General features: G+C 45.2%; 1 protein-coding gene across 4 annotated transcripts in view; it reads left to right on the forward strand.

Moving 5' to 3' along the window:
* The first annotated feature begins 13,375 nt into the window (after nt 1-13,375).
* Nucleotides 13,376-17,628, forward strand: part of LOC117556539 (protein MTSS 2-like) — a 98,296-nt gene continuing 94,043 nt past the window's right edge. For 2 of the 4 annotated variants that reach the window (XM_034231883.1, XM_034231882.1), the window contains exon 1: nt 13,377-14,018. In XM_034231883.1, coding sequence (XP_034087774.1) covers nt 13,932-14,018 — 87 coding nt within the window. In that variant the 5' untranslated portion in view covers nt 13,377-13,931. Of the gene's footprint in view, nt 14,019-17,628 lie in introns of all 4 variants that reach the window. The other 2 variants (XM_034231884.1, XM_034231881.1) reach the window with 2 other exon arrangements.

A 17,628-nucleotide genomic window follows, 5' to 3' on the forward strand; every position in this document is an offset into this window, starting at 1 on the left:
ACTATTCCAAGACAGAGGAGCTGCGCATCTAAAAGCTGTCTTCCCTAAGACAGTCCTAGCAGTTGGCACATTTAATAAAACCACAGCATGCGATCTCAGGCAGTAGCCACTTACAATTCTCCGTGAGATCAGGGAGCAGATATAAGATGGAAGTTTCCCTAACATGGCTTTGTATATAAAAATGTACCTGTGACTGAGCCTCCGTACAGTTAGCGAAAGCAAACCAGCCCTTGCATACAGGGTACAGTGATGGGTTAATGCTTTACAGTTTGTCACAAATCTCAGTGCACTGTGATACGCAGCATCTAACTTGACCAGGCAATAGGCAGGTGCATTCATATACATCAAATCACCATAGTCCAGCACAGGTAAAAAGGTCACAGTGACTAGCCTTTTCCTGGCCTCAAGCGAGAAACAGGACTTGTTCCTGTAGAAGAAACCTAGCCTAACCCTCAGCTTTTTAAGCAGGTTATTGACATGAAGTTTAAAAGTGAGACAATCATCAAGCCAGATACCAAGGTATTTGTAACAGGTAACAACTTCAAGTTTTATTCCTTGCATAGTTACAATATCTAAAACAGGCTCTGATGTCTTTTTAGGTTTAGAAAAGAGCATTACCTTGGTTTTATCCACATTTAAAAGAAGCTTTAGTTCAGAGAGCTGAGTCTGAATAATGTTAAAAACAGCCTGTAATTGAACACCAGCCTCCTTAATGGAGGGACCTGCACAATACATCACAGTATCATCCGCATAAAAATGTAAAGTAGCTTCATCGACATTTTCACCTAAACTGTTGATGTAGATGGAGAATAAAAGTGGATCTAAAACAGAACCTTGGGGAACACCATTAGCAATGTTTAACCACTCAGAAGACAGCCCATCAAAGTGAACACATTGGGACCTTTCAGAGAGGTAGTTCACAAACCACCCTACTGCATGGCTGGACATGGCTATACTGGCTAGCCTCTGCTTTAAAATGTGATGATCGACGGTGTCAAACGCTTTTGAAAGGTCAATAAATAGAGCTGCACAACTCTGCTTATTATCTAAAATACTCGCCACATCATTCACCACTTTCATTGTCGCAGTGATGGTGCTGTGTTGTTTTCTGAAGCCTGACTGATGTTTAGACAGGATGTCATTTGTACATAAAAACACCTTTACCTGTTCACTCACTAGGCGTTCAAGAACCTTAGCCAGAACTGACAACTTAGAGATTGGCCTATAGTTATTTAATAAGGTGGCCTCACCTCCTTTTAGCAAAGGCAGGACATACGCTGACTTCCACACTTTTGGAATTGTGTTAGTGCTGAGGGAGAGGTTAAAAAGAGTAGTGAGAGGTGTAGCAATACAATCTGCAGCTATCTTTAAAAAGAAAGGTTCTACGTTGTCCGGGCCAGCCGGTTTCTTAGGATCTAACTTGGTTAAAGCTTCACGAACAACATCAACAGTAAAAGGGGTAAAACTAAAAGGGTTTTCCAACACACGTTTTTCAGAGTCACATACTGTAGTGTTCACAGAAGCAGAGTTAGTGACAGAATCAAAAAGAGAACCACAGGACACAAAATGCTCATTAAAGCAATTTAGCATAGTAGCCCTGTCCGATATAGTGCCAGATGCTGTGGTAATGCACGGAGGTAGCTCATTACGGATATCGCCGGTGGATAACGATTTAATGGCTTTCCAACATTTTCCAGGATTACTCAGATTCTTTGTGGTTACTGACAGATAGTACTTTGATTTAGCACTTTTGATTTGAGATGTGAAGCTATTCCTTAGCTGCCTAAAACGCAGCCATTCTATCTCTGAGCCTGATTTCCTAGCCTTTGCGCAGGCCTTGTTTCTCTCATGAAGGAGACTGTACAGATTAGCAGAAAACCAAGGATTGTCTCGTCCCTTTACTTTAAATGTACACCTTAATCTCCCTTTTTCTATTTCAACCTCCCACTCTGCTTTTCTTGAGCTTTTCAGTCTGTTTTCTGATCTGTCCTCTCCTCTCCGCTCTGACACTTGACAGACACAGAGACTTACTCAGCATACTGAGAGGAAGTGACTCCCGAAGCGAGGGAGAGAAAAGCCAAAGAGATAGAAGGGAGAGAGAGGAAGTAAGATGAAATTGATGGTGCGTTAATGTAATAAAATAATACCCTTCTCGGTTCTAGTGATGGAAGGAGTCCTCAAATATTAAGCAAAAATGGACATACTATAGTATAGTGTACAATCACTCTGTTACAAGGTCCTGCATTCAAAATATACTTAAAATACCCATATAAAAGCCAATTTTAGAATCATAGTCCCTCTGTGGGACTAATAAAGGAATTATGATTCTGATATTAAATGACTGATTTATGGCAATTGATACATTAATGTGTTTGTCATAGCTGCTAAATGTGGAGCTAATTTTAATTGTTTAATTGTATACTGCCGCTGGACGTCTTAAGCAATAATTAAATAACATGTTTCCAATGTGACCTCAAGACTGGACTATGGTAACGCTCTGTATGTGGGTATGGACCAGGCATCAATTAAACGCCTGCAGCTTGTCCAAAACGCAGCTGCACGTCTCCTGACTGGCCACAAAAAGCGTGACCACATCACTCCAATTCTGGCCTCACTACACTGGCTTCCAGTCCGGTTCAGAATTGATTTTAAAATCCTTTTATTTGTATTTAAAGCACTAAATGGGTTGGCTCCGGCCTATATAGCTGAACTCCTCCAGCGCTACACCCCAGCCAGAGCTTTAAGATCTGCTGACCAGCTGCTGCTGGTAGTGCCTAAGACCAGGCTCAAAACCCGAGGGCACCGAGCCTTCGCAGCAGCTGGCCCCAGGCTCTGGAACACTCTGCCCCTCCATGTGAGGTCGGCCCAGACCCTAGGGGCTTTTAAATCCACACTGAAGACACACTACTTCTCTCTGGCTTTCTAGTTAGAGTGGGGTTACGACTCCTGACTGTTCCATGTGTTGTTTTTATCTGTTGTGATTTATTGTGATGTAATGTGTTTTTATGTGTTTAAATTACATGTACAGCACTTTGGCTCGACCAAAATCGTTTTTAAATGTGCTCCACAAATAAAACTTGATTTGATTTGATGTCTTCAGAGCTATGTCTGTGTTCACTGTCCGCCTTCAAAAGGGGCGCTCTGAACCTACCAGTAGGCATAAAGCGGCCTACACATCAAACTGACACCAAAGAAGACCGACTGCGTGATACACCGAGAGAAGAAGAACAGACTGCGTGATATAAACAAACAACAAATAGCATGTGCTTTCCATTTTCACTCTACAGCGAGAAGCTCATGGGGCTTTCCCAAACCTGTGTCGAGAGCTGGAGTTAAATGCAATCTCAGATTTGCCTTCTTAATAGTTTGTTTCGGTCCCTCACTTCCGTTTAGCTTCTCATGCACTGATTCGCTAAGCTGAACAGTCAATCAGAGTGACTTCTTTGGCCGACGGCCTTTAGCCGACAGCCTACCGATTCAACATGTCGAATCGGCGGCGGAAGGTGTCGGCATGGGCGAAAAGACACGACGGTGCGGGACACACCAATCTGAGTAGGGCGACAGGACGCTCATCAACGGCCAGACATCTGTCGACATCTATCGACGGCCAAAATCGGCTTGGTGTGTCCGGGCCTTAAGATGCGTACAAAAATCTATAAAAGGTCACAGTTTCCTTAAATCTAACTTACAGTTAGACTAGTTTAGGAACTATATCACATTTGTGTTAAAAACAGGTAACGTTGCAGAACGTAAATTCGGTGTAAAACGGACGCAACCACACTTTCCATACGTGGGGTGAAACTAATAAACGCTGGTAAGGTGGATATGGCTCAGGGGATTAATAGATGTCTTCCAATCTGTGGGTCAGTGAATTGATCCCCAGCCCCTGCAGACGACACGCCAAGTGTCCTTGGAAAAGATACTGAACCCCAAAAAACTACTTAAGGACAGACATGACCAGGACATATGTCCCAGGGAAACAGGGGAATAATGACACCTGGGACAGGTTGGAACGACCCTGGGGAATATTTTAGCTAATCTATCCTTGGAGTAATGTAGTCGGTGTACTATACCTTAAATTGGATTAATCCATGTCTAATACAGAAAGATAAGGTGTGTTTACGTGAAACAATGTTTCTCGAGGCGTCCTCTGAGATAGAATCTCCAACATCCCCTTCCTATGCTTCTTTACTTTTATCCCATTTGTGAGGGCAGATATTTGGAATTAATATTTTTTTTTTGACAGCGAACCTTTATCGAATGGATTCACATTAAGAACTGAATAAGCTAAATCTTTAGAGGGTATATGATGTGATGTAGACTGAAAATCATCTTATCTTCAATGCTTTTAAATAGGCCTAATATACTCTGTAATTAAATATTGCCGATAAATGGTGCAGAAGGAGAGGATCACTGTCAGTTTTTGTTCCTTTTTAGACAAAACAAAACAGAAAGTCCTCCTTTGAACTTCCATTAGATAATAAATCAGTACTTCACCCACTGATACCGACTCAAATCAAGTATCGCTCCACACTGTTGTGTTCAGAGCTGCTCACATCTGCTTTCAGTGGGCAACATCAATTGCTCAAGTTGTGCTACTTCCTCTCAAAAGAAATGCCTACAATCAGCGGTTTGAACAGTCAGCTGACACCTGACCTCTGACCCCACCCAGGGACATTGGTCTGAGTCACACCACAGAGCATGAAACAGGCTGTCACTCCAACATTCATTGAATGATGACATGAATTCTAAAAAAAAAGATATAACCTTACACTTAACATACGTCTATGTAGCAAATGCCAGCAAGATGTGCTGGAGCTTGTTCTGAATTTGACTCTTATCTTATCCATCACTTAAAAGAAAAACATGTTCATCCTACCATGCCTTCATATACTTTACTGTAGGCTCAGCTGTCATAATGTGATTCCCTGCAACAAATGAATCATCATGGCCTATATGCTAACTGTTTTCAGGGTATTTGAATATTCTATTTTGAAAGCCACTGACTAATCTTTTGCACACATTTGCCATAAGCCTTTAACACATTATGATAAAAGAAACTGTGAAAATGCCTTATTTTTCTTATTTTTTCCTCATACTTCACTGTGCGTGTGGTCAGAATGAAGGTTTCGATGGAGCAATGATGACAATATAGACAACTGTTCTTAATGCAACAATGGTTAGGACTGACATTGTCAGATTCTTAGGTCCAATACCAACTGGGTAAGAGGTGAGGAAAAGGTTTTCACTAGTTTTGGAAACAAACATGACGGCCTGTCTCTGCAGTAGCTGTGTGCGAGACACTCTAAATAGAAACCAGGTCCACGGTTAAGAAAGCAGTGAAACCTTGTCAAATTGATTTAACCTGGCTGGAATCTGTCACTGGAACATACACAGCTGTTAATAAACCCAGACTGTTTTCATGATTCTTTGAAGTATGTTTACCTTCCACACTGATCGGATCTTTTTCACGAAAGGCCTGGTGGGAGAGAATGAGAGCCAAAGGAGGATTCAGTTGCAACTGAACACATGCTCCTTAGTTTTCTGTCACTTCCAAAAAGAACCGGTACATTTGCTGAGTGTGACGGTAGAGAGAGAGTGTATGAACAAACTGTGCGCAGGACAGACTCGAAGCACAGGAAGGGTAAGGCTGAGACAAGAAAAACACTGGCTGTGTTGTTCCTTCTGTCAAGGTCACTAGAGGACCATTGTACCACATGACACATGCTCGCAAACATATACACATATAGAGTGCACATATGGTATTCACACACACCCACACACACAGGAGATGCTCACATGGGCGTGTCCTCTCCTGTATCCATATGACTCTCTCTGGGGAAGCTGAACATTTGGCAGCTGAGCATGTTGCTGATACACAAGGTGTTTCTGCTGTCGGCTCCCCTCTAGACACACAGGCTCTTACATGTTGATAAATGTCTCTCTTTTAAATATTAAGTGTAGGATATGAGCATTATTTTTGTTTTATTATTTCAAAAAGGAACTATTATTAACAGAATTTCAAGAGTTTTGTTAAGTCAAAGAAGACTATGTTTTATGTTGCTGAGACAACTACTGAAGTTAGCATGCTAATCAGTTATCCCCGCCCATCCTTTCTTGTAATACCACTTGTTCCTTTAGAGGTGTTAGGCCAGACTTGATGCGACAGTTACACACCAAGTCCCATGAATGTACAAAGATTAAAGGTTATAGTGTTGGAGATGGGGCCCGTTCGTTCTGATGTGTTGCCCAGGGACGATGTAGCCAATGGCCCATCTCTTAGGAACAGTGTTGGCCAAGTTACTTCCAAAATGTAATACATTACATATGACTTATTACTGTCTTTTTTAAGTAATAAGTTACACTACTTTTATTACTTTTGAGTTACATTCACCAAAATAACAGCAAAATAATGGCTAGGTATTTTAAATGCTAAAATGTAGTTTAGTGCAGCAACTGTGTGGGCCCTTAAGACCCTGTTTACACGAGGACGAAACGGGTTGTATCCGCATAGTTTCTCTCGCGTATAGCCCTTTCGTTTACACAAGGCCGTAACGGAATGCCGGAAATGGACCCCGCAAACGATAACGGGTCCCAAGGTTGATAGATCTGCAAACGGAACACTCTGGGGGGGGGGGGGGGGGGGGGGGGGGGGGGGGGGGCAAACGGCTCTGTGTGTACGGCCTATACCAGTGACCATCAACTGGCGGCAGGCATTCTCATCCGGCCCGCACGACGGGGGTGACTGTGGCGTTGGCGGAGTGGTTAGTGCGTTCACCCCCCACTCATTTTTCTTTTTACAACGTCTCGTGAGTAATGTGGAGTACCGGAGTCCAACAGAGCGGCAGGAGCTGCGGGACAGTAGCCTAGAAGTGATCCTTTGTTAGCGTGAAGAGTCTGCTAAGCTTTATGCGCTCCGCAGTACCTGAGCGTGCTCCACTAGCACCCCCCCAGTCAACAACTTCAAAATTCTGGGCTATATATAAAAATTGCTGGCCCGCGAAAGTGTCTATTGGATACATTTTGGCCCTTGGACAAATGTAGTTGGTGATCCCTGCCCTATACGATAATTTCCCGATAGATTAAACCAGGGCCGTCCCTAGACTTTTAGGGGCCCTAAGCGAGCTTTGGCTTGGGGGCCCCCCTCACTCTAGCACGTTCTCACTGCACACAACACGTAAACAACTTTTGTCTTATGATGTTAGCATAAGCACACATATTGTATAAATAAGCATGTAAATATCGTGGACCTAACCTCCTCTAGGGGGGTCCGGGAGCATGCTCCCCCGGGAAGATTATTTTTTAAATATTGAAGTTAAAAGCATCAATCTGGTGCACTTTGAGAGAAACATTAAGAGATCTATCGATACATCTCTCAACACCCATATGAAACAGAACTGTAAACAGATTTTTCTTTATGGATATTTTACAAATCACTCCCCTTTTAAACTGTATTCTTGTTTTACTGTGATATAGTACTGTTTTTCATTTATTCTCTCTGGCTGTCCATCTCATAATGTTCACATAGAAACTAGCTGTTAATAGGAATATCATTCAGAAGAATTATAATTTCATGCAAAAATAATTACATTTAAATTGCCAGATCACTGCCTGCACTACCAGTGGGATCGTGGCTCCCACTGGTAGTGCAGGCAGTGATCTGGCATTCCTGTCATAATATTGTTTTTGTCATGTTTGGCACTGTTCTCTCCTGCTGTGAACGGTGCTGCGACAGGCAAGCTCTGGTTGTAGATGCTTTTCAGTGGTGGGAAGGATGGAGCGCAGACACTTGCTCATGAGTAGCTGCGCTGGCGATTTCAAACCATCCACTGGTGTGTTTCTATACTTCAACAAGCTGAGGTACAAGTCAGTTCTCTGAGCGTGTGCTTTGTCCATGAGAGCTTTGGCATTCTGAACTGTCTTTTCTGCTAGCCCGTTGCTCTGTGGATACAGAGGACTGCTTGTGACATGCTTGAAGTCCCATGCATGAGCAAAAGCTTTAAACTCTTGTGAATTGTAGCAAGGTCCATTATCGCTGACTAGTGTCTGTGGTATTCCAAATCGAGCGAACATGGCCTTCAGCTTTTGGATGACTACTGAGGAGGTGAGGCTGGTGATTTTTTCTACCTCAAAGTACCTACTATAATAGTCAACTACAACTACATAGTCAGAACTGTTCCATGTGAACAGATCAGTGGCTATTACCTGCCAAGGTTGTTCTGGGATTGGGTGTGACATCATAGGCTCTTTTGGGAGTGAGCTGCATCGCTCAAGGCAGGTGCTGCAGGTCCCTACTAGTGTCTCTATCTGCTTACCCATCCTTGGCCAGAACAGCACATCTCTTGCACGTTGTTTGCACTTTTCCATCCCTAAGTGTCCTGTGTGAATGCATTTCAGCCCTGAGTGAGTGCGGCACGATGATTTTCTCTCCTTTCAGTAGGATGCCATCTCTCTCAGATATATCATCCCTATGATTCCAATACTCTGAGACTGCAGGTGGACATGTTTTGTTTTTCTCAGGCCACCCTGCTTGGATCACCTGTCTCAGCACTGAGAGCTGCTCATCTTTGGCTGTAGTGGCTCTGATCTCTGCCATTTTGCGGTCGCTTACCGGAGCGTTGCTGATCACAGTGTGTATTTGGTAGTCCATGCCCTCACTGATGGAGCGGTCGTAACACTCAAGTGGCTTTCTGGATAGAGTGTCTGCGACAGGGATTTGTTTTCCTGGTTTGTGCTCGATAGTGATGTCATATCTCTGTAGCTGTAGTATCATGCGTTGCAGACGTGGTGGTGCAGCTGCTGATTGACTCAAGTGGCTTATGATCTGACGATCACCTGTCGTCCGTACAGGTATTGGTGAAACCGCCTACATCCAAAGAGCACTGCATATAGCTCCTTTTCGATCTGAGCATAGTTCTCTTCAGTTTCAGTCAGTGTCTTTGATGCGTATGCGACTGGTTTCTCTTCCTGGAGCAGGACAGCTCCAAAGCCGTGTTTGGAAGCATCGACTTGTAACTTCACATCCTTTGTGTGATCGAAGTAGGTGGGTACTGGGCCAGGCTCCTGTCTTAGGATGTCTTTTACTCGTTGAAAGGCTGCATCATGATTTGAGTCCCACACAAACTCACTGTTTTCCTTTAACAGTTGCCGGAGTGGAGCTGTTGCCTCTGACATTCTCGGGGCGAACCTGGAAAGGTAAGTGACCATGCCCAGTATGGTCTCCAACTCTGCCTTGCTTTGTGGGTTAGGCATTTCTTTGATGGCCTTAATCTTGTTCGGGTCAGGGCGGATGCCTTCTCTTGTCAGCTTGTGCCCAAAATAGCTTACCTCAGGCACACAGATTTTGCACTTGTCCTTATTCAGCTTTATGCCTTTTTCTCTGGTTCTCTCTAGCATGGCATGCAGGCTGGCGTCGTGCTCCTCTTTGGTGCGGCCGTAGACTATGATGTCATCTACGATGGCGGCAACGCCTGGAAGCCCCTCATAGGCCTCATCCACTCTCCTCTGGAACTCATCCTGTGCAGATATGATTCCAAAAGGCAGTCTCTTGAAACGGTACCTGCCGTAGATTGTGTTGAACGTGGTTAGCATAGATGAGTCGTGTGTGAGCTTTATATTCCAGTATCCAGATCTGGCGTCTAGTACACTGAAATACTGTGCTCCAGCCAGTTTTGGTGTGACGTCATCTAGAGTAGGGAGTGGATAGTGGGGTCTTTGGATAGCTTTGTTCAGGGTGCGGGGGTCTAGGCATATTCTCAGCCTATTTGTTTTCGGCTTTTCCAACACTACTAGTGCATTAACCCATTCAGTTGGCTCTGTGATCTTTTGGATAACGTCCAGTTTTTCCATGTCGTCCAACTCATCCTTGAGCCGGTCATGCAGAGAATATGGGATGCGTCGAGGTGGACATGCCACTGGTGGTACAGAGGGTTTGAGTTGGAAACTGCATTCTGCAGGAAACAGTCCGATGCCTTTAAACACATGAGCAAACTCTTCCATCATGGTTGTGTGTGTTATCGGCTTTGCATCAACTACATGTATCATTTTGACTAGGTTTAAATCTAGACATGCCCTTAAGCCTAACAGAGGTGGAGATTTGTATGGACTATGTCAAAACCTACCTTGGCTGTTTTCTCACCGTGTTTACATGTCAGTCGACATGTTCCTTCTGCTTTTATCCTGTGCCCACCATAATCTGAGAGTTTGCTTGATGGGGGGCCTAGTATTACACTTCCATACATCTTGCGGAATGTGTCTGCTGGTATAATACTAGTCTGAGCACCAGTGTCCATTTTAAACTTCAGTTTGTTCCTCGCTTTTCCTATTTCTGCATATGCCTGTTCTCTATCTGTGTTTTCATGCTCTTTTATGATAGCATCAATATAGAGTTATTCTAGTGACTGTTCTGCACTGTTTGAGATGGTATGCAATTTTCTGGGATTATATCTCGTCTGTGGCTGCTGTGTTTGTGACCTACACATTTTAGCAAAGTGGTTGGGCTTCTTGCATTTGCTGCATTGGCGACCCTTTGCTGGACATTCCTCAGTGCGACTGTGCTCCCTCCCGCATGCTCCACATTCCTTGCTCCTCACGGCGCTGTTACGATCATTCCATGTCGTCTTGTGCCCACGGGATGCTTGGTCTGCTCTAAAAGGTTTTCTGCTAACCGCGTGAGCAGAGCGACTGTCGTGGCTAGCAGCAGGGGTTAGCATTGTCTTTAGCTGCTGCTGTGATAGCTCATGTGAACGTGCAATGTCAATGGCTTTCTCTAGCGTCAAGTCTGGACCGTGACATAGCAGTTTTTCGCGCACTCTTTGTGAGTTTGTAGCAAAGACAATCCTGTCTCTAATCATTTCCTCACTGTTTGGGTAGTTGCAGTCTTTACTTAGCAATTTTAGCTCCGTTACAAACTGGTCAAAACTCTCACGGTCTCCTTGGATATTTTCATGAAATGTATAGCACGCAAATATGGGATTTGCTTTCGGAGTTACATAAGCTTCAAAACCGTCATAGTATGTTTTTAGGGATCACTAGGGCCACCAGGGTGGGTGGAGGGGGTCAGGAGGACGGGATTGAGCTGATAACCCAGGGTCACAGCAGAGGACCAGGAAGGGGTCTCGGGCGGATGGCCCGGGGGCAAGGCAGAGTTCACTGTGGGAATCTCAGGCGGACGGCCCGGGGGCAAGGCAGAGTTCGAGGAGGGGCAAGGGCCACAGCGGGAAAACTCAGGAGGCCGAGCATGAGGGCGAAGGCAACGGCAGGAAGAGTCATGGGGCCGGGCTCGAGGGCGAAGACCGCAGCAGGAAGAGTCAGGGGGCCGGGCCCGAGGGCGAGAACCGCGGCCGGGAAAGTCAGGGAGCCGGACTCGAGGGCGAAGACCGCGGCACTCAAGGGGCCGGGCTCGAGGGCGAAGACCACAGCTCTCAGGGGGCCGGGCTCGAGGGCGAAGACCGGACAGCTCCGGAGGCCGGGCAGGACCCGGTGTCGGCCGGACAGGAACCGGAGCCGGTGGGACAGGTGTCGGCAAGATCCCCCACGGAAGAGGACAAGGAGCTGGCAGGACCCCGGCGAGACAGGTGATGGGCGGGGCCTCCGACGGAACAGGACAAGGGGTTGACAGGACCCCCGGCAGAAGAGTTGTCGGCGGGGCCCCCAACGGGACAGGACATGGAGTTGGCAGGACCCCCGGTAGGAGAGCAGTCGGCGGGACCTCCAACGGCACAGGACACAGGGTTGGCAGGACCCTCGGCAGAAGAGCTTTCGGCTGAACTCAAGAAGGAACTTGAGAGGAGATTTGAGAGGGAACTCGAGAGGGGACCCGAGAGGGGACTCGAGAAGAGACTCGAGAGGGGACCCGAGAGGAGACTCGAGAGGGGACCTGAGAGGGGACTCGAGAGGAAACTTGAGAGAGGACTTTTGTCGGTCGGTACGCCGACAGGACACGGGGAGCTGGCGGTCGGCCGGAACACCGACAGGACACGAGGGACTGGAGTGGGCCGAACCACAGACATGACACAGGGAGCTGGCGTCGGCCGGAGAGCCAACAGGAGACGAGGAGCTGGAGTCGGCCGGTACGCCGACAGGACACGGGGAGCTGGCGTCGGCCGGAGAGCCAGTACTGGAGCTGAAACCATGGCCGCTGGGGCCAGAACCGGGGCCGGAACCATGGTTGCTGGGGCTGGTGCTGGAGCCAGAAACATGGCTGCCGGGGCCGGTGCCAGAAACATGGCTGCAGGGGCTCGGCTGGTAGCCTGGACCTGGGTCTCCTTCTCTTGGGAGCCTTTTGGAGGCTCCGTGGACCTCCAAAAGCCAGACGAGACCCATCAAAAGCGTTCTCGAAAGAAGCTATGTTGGGAACTGTGGCAGGCAGGGGGTTAGCATGCCTGGGGCTAGTAGGCCGGGAAACGCATGTCTGGAGGAAGTCCATAATCCAGCCAGGTAAGAACTTCACTAACCCTGGTTTCTCTGTTGCCCTCTGGTACGCCTCTGCCAGGGCAGCCCTCTTTTGCTCCGCACTGGTTGCTCCTCTCCATTCACCATAGCTGCAAGCCAGCAAGTATAGGTAAATGAATATAACTCCACTTCAAATGGATCATCTGCTGGGTCCATATGTGGTTGGTTCGTACTGTTACGGTTGAGTGAAGGAAGCAGGACCCAAATGCAGATAACTCAGATTAACCTTTATTTCAAGGATAATGAAAAAATAACTCACCAACACTGAACACAGGAAGAGACAAGACTAAATACAGGGAGGGGTAATCACAAGACGAGAAACAGCCGGGCAGGGGAGGAGAAACACAAGGGCCACAGGTGAACACAATCAGACAACTAGACACACCAGGGAAACTAACGACGGGAGGAAAAACACAGGAAGAAGGACCAGACAATAACCCAGGAAGAAAACATGACAGGGAGAACCGAACAGCAAAATAAACCCAAACATACAAAACTACAAACGTGACATAACATGAGAATCGTGACAGTACCCCTTATAATTATGATGAATATCATTGATGTCTATGCCTTATTCTGTATTTGACATAATTGTTTCAATAAAAAAAATATATAACTCAATATAATGAGATAGCTAAGTCAATACATTGAGATAGCTTAGTCAATATATTGACTGTATTTGTTTTCCTGTGGCGCAAACAGGCTTCCATAATATGGGGACACATTCCCACACACATGCACACACTCTTGTGGCAGCTAAAGCTATGTGACATTTCCCCCCTGCTGACATTTTTTTTCTGGTGGTCTACAGTGTGTATGTGCGTGTGTCTGAGCGTGCGTGGTGCCATGTGACAGGGGGTCCAGAGTTGTCCAGCCTCCTTTTTTTTGTGTGACTCCCTTGCAGTTGCCTAGATCGTGTTACTGGCTGCTCTCCGCACCGCTGAGCCCACCACCTCTGCGCCAATCACAGCCTGCCTTCACCTACGCGCACATGCACACACGCACGGGCTCAGACCCTGAGTACTGAGTGACACACACGGCGATCCACCGCTCCCGGTTCTCCGCTGCCTGCACATGCGTCCCCACCGACTCCGCGTAGCGCTGGCTGCGCCAAGATGAGCGGTCTTCCCGGTACCATCTGAACACCGCCTGCCTGACCCGGAGCCGCGGAGAGAGACATCCAGACAGACAGACAGACAGACAGACAGACAGAGAAAGAGACCGTCTTTCCTCTCTCACAATCCATCTTCCGTTTGCTTGGAAGCACCGCATATCTTTCGGCATCTTTTCCTTTTTTCTCACCCCTCCTCTTCTTCCTCCTCCTCCTCCATTTGCTGCATCCCCTCCGTTATTGTCGGTTTGCAGGAGAAATTGGAGAGCCAGCTTGTGGAAATACATTTTCTTTTTTTGTGCATTTTCTTTTTTCCTGCCTAGTGTTGGTAGCGCGCTGTCGGTGCGCGCTTTGCAAATTCCGTTGAATGGTGGATTTGGCAAACATGGAGACCGTGGAGAAGGAATGCGGGGCCCTCGGGGGTTTATTCCAGGCGATTGTCAACGACATGAAGGTAAATAAAAGCTTATTTCACTGGGATGGTGGCGAATCACACGTGCGTCCCTGAGAATCATAATAAAACATTATAATCATAACCAATAGCTGTCTCTATTCCAAGTGTATCCTGACACACACATCTAGACTACTAATTTCCCTTTCATTTAATATTAAGATGGAGAAATGCGGCGGTTGTTGGTGCGAAACCCGCCTCCCTAATATTGGCTGCGCATGTAAACCCGTATGCACCCATTATCGGACATATTTGACGTGATGCGCACCCCCATTTCCCAGTTCGTGCACAACCAGCTCACAAAGGGGTTCTCAATGTGTCTGGCTATTAATGTTGCTCATCATTTCGGGGTGTGTGTTAATAAGCCTGCAGGATCCTATTAACGTGTCTTAATCAGGAACCTATCTTTGTGGAGCAAATTGGCATATTAGGCTACAGAGGCCTGTATACTTTAGGGTAGATGTTTTTCACACATTCCGTTACGTACATCAGATGCATATATTACAATCACCTTGTTGTGTATGAGGGAAGGTGCAGACATGATTATTACACATTCCGCCTCTCCTCCTCGCTCCTTTCACTGGTTACTGTGCGTCTCCGTGAGAGTGCAGCGTCATTGATTTTCTGTCAGGCTGATCTGGCAGGAAAACATGAAGGCGTGAGAAGCCGAGCAGCCGTCAGACTGTCTCTCTGTCTGTCTCTCTGTCTGTCTGTCTGTCTGTCTGTCTGTCTGTCTGTCTGTCTGTCTGTCTGTCTGTCTGTCTGTCTGTCTGTCTGTCTGTCTGTCTGTCTGTCTGTCTGTCTGTCTGTCTGTCTGTCTGTCTGTGGTTCTGCTGCTTGATGTCTCCAGCATGCTAAACGCACGGATCACTCGTCCATCCAACATGTTCTGATTCAGGGTCTGTCATATCTGCCTGTCATATCTGCCTGTCATTCCTCTCCCTTTGTCTGTTCCAACCTGAATATGAAAGATAATGCGGCTCTCTTCCACACTGCACATTTTATTACCTCACTAGCCGATGACCCCAAATGGAGGTCATGTGCTCCGCTCTTATTGTTCCATAAGGAGAGATTATTGGCTTTCTGTGAAGCATGTGGGAGCAGGAGAAAGTGATACATGAGAATGATCCTGGAGTCAATACCAATCCAGCAGACATAGATGAAATATTTCCAATAGTAAATCTGAACAGTATTATATGGATTCAATTACATTTGAGTGAATTTACTTGTTTTGGGTAAGAAGGATTTCACTACAAAACGAAGGATATTGTGGGTTTTCTTTTTTAGTTGTTTAGGCTGTCACTAGTTGTGAAGTCAATACATCAGGGCTGAAATAATGCATGGATTCATTGATAAATTAACACTTGACCAGTAACTACTTAGATAGTCAATTCATCCATTTTATTTTCAAGCTAGAATGCCCAACCATCGTAGTTCCAGAGAGGAGTTTTGTTAGGATCCAGGAATATTGGTGGCCAGGCGCAGGAATTGGGGGTTCCCAGGAAGATTTGTTTGAAATATTCAACGTTAAATGCATCAATAAGTTTGAGAGCAAAATTAAGAGGCTTGATTATTGAAAAACCTTGTGATCTTGTTAAGGGAAGGGGCGGTGTGAACAACTCTCAACATTCAAAAATGAATCTGTATTATCACAATATAAGAACATGAACTTAACCAATAACATCAATTCAACTTATTGTATAGTTGTGAACTGCATGTACTCATACCCTCCACCACATGTGTCTTTTGATCAATGATATAAAATAATTTTGAGGGTTTTAATGGATAATCGGAATGACGGATGAATACTTTTTTTATTATCCCTATTTTTTGTATTAAAATAAATGCCCTTGACCTATTTATGAAACAATATGAAACGCTAAAGAATAGTTGTTGGCGATCACTATCACTTAGGCTCCTCCGACAATGCAGCATACACATATTTACATAAACAAATAAACTAGGGGATTATATGTTCACTGTTATCTTAAGTAAGGTGTATGTAATAGTAAACTGGATATGTTTAGGTTTAAAAGCAGCTTTATGACATCACCTTGGGAAACAATGAAGAGAATTGTTCAGTATTTTCCGACATTACAAGAAAAATATTGAACTTGTGCGATAGGAATGATGTCCTCGGGTGACAACCCATTCAAATATTTCAAATAAGTCTGGAAAATGTCAGCCTGCCCTGAGTATAGCATGGGTGTCACACTTTTCTCTACAGTATCTGGACTGAAGATGAAAATATTTTGTATTTATTGTTCTGTGATAGCACATAGCAGCTCCTTTTACGCAGGCAATTCATCTGTATTTTGGAGGAGATTCTTCTGGGAGCTGTGTAATGGGAGCCATGCAGATCATAAATCAAGAGTTCCTGCTTATGGTCATACATCAAGAGTTTGTGCTTATAGGAAACAGTTTTTCTGCCAAAAACAACCATTTTGTGATGATAATAAACTTGTAATGATGTCCATCTCTCTGAAAACGATGTGGGTGGGTTGGTTGCATGGCAACATCAGCAGCCATGACACAGCATCTGTAGTGTTCTTTAACAGAGTTCAGGATGTAGGTGCATAGTGAGAGTTGTTCCTGCACATTTGTATTGGTAAAATGTCACATTTCAATTGATTCTTGTTAAGTAAGTATGTCCTGCAGTAATGGTCTATAATTAGCAGTAGTAGTGTTTTAGGGTGGACGACTTTGCATTGAGGTTCAGGGTTTGAAAGTGAAGTAAACCTGCATTCATTCAAACTGCCAGCATGGAGTTAGATTGTATAGAAGTCTATGAGAAAAGGACCCTACTTAGCCCACTTGATTTACAACCTCAATAAGCAGTTCAGACCAACGGTACAGTCTAAATGTTAAAGTAGCCTTGACAGATACTTTAAGAGGATATGTTAAGCTCATTTTAGGGTTCATATTTATAATTTGTGTCTCTACTGGGACATGTCTCCATGCTTTGATGTTCAAAAAGCTCTTTATTCTTCTCATACTACCTGTGCTGCAGCACCTCTTTTCACCCTCTGTCTGAAACCAGAGCCCAGTCTGCTCTGATTGGTTAGCTGGCCGGCTCTGTTATTGATCAAGATGTCCCGCCTCTTAGCCTATCACGTACAATGTGTTGCAGTGAGTGTAACATAGTGATGTCACTATGTTACGAAAGTAAACAAAGGAGTCCAATGGAGGAGTTTCATGTAGGAGGGGTGAGTGGGAGGGAACTTTGTAGACCGTATGCACACAAACCTAAATAACATACAGGAAAGGGAGAACTGAAAAAAGGTGCTGTTTTAGCTGAGTTTCCCAGAATTAGCATCGTCATGGCCAGCTCTTCTAAAAATAAATCTGCTATATCTTTCAACACTTCAACAACAATATCACCAAAGACCAAGACTGATGACAGACCTCGTTTAAAAATCTTTATTCTCTATCTTGTTCTCGTTTGTTCTCTCAGTCACTACTCAAACACACAATACAGAATTAACTTGGGTAAACAATGTTCAAGGAATCCCACTTTAAAGACTTCACTTTCCATGTTTTCATCTATTATTCATGTGGCTCCTAATGGCCCTCTTATTTATGCTATCCAGCTCACTCTGATATATGTGGGTCA

Source organism: Gymnodraco acuticeps, unplaced genomic scaffold (assembly GCF_902827175.1).
Source record: "Gymnodraco acuticeps unplaced genomic scaffold, fGymAcu1.1, whole genome shotgun sequence".
In the NCBI taxonomy this organism is placed as follows: Eukaryota; Metazoa; Chordata; class Actinopteri; order Perciformes; family Bathydraconidae; genus Gymnodraco; species Gymnodraco acuticeps.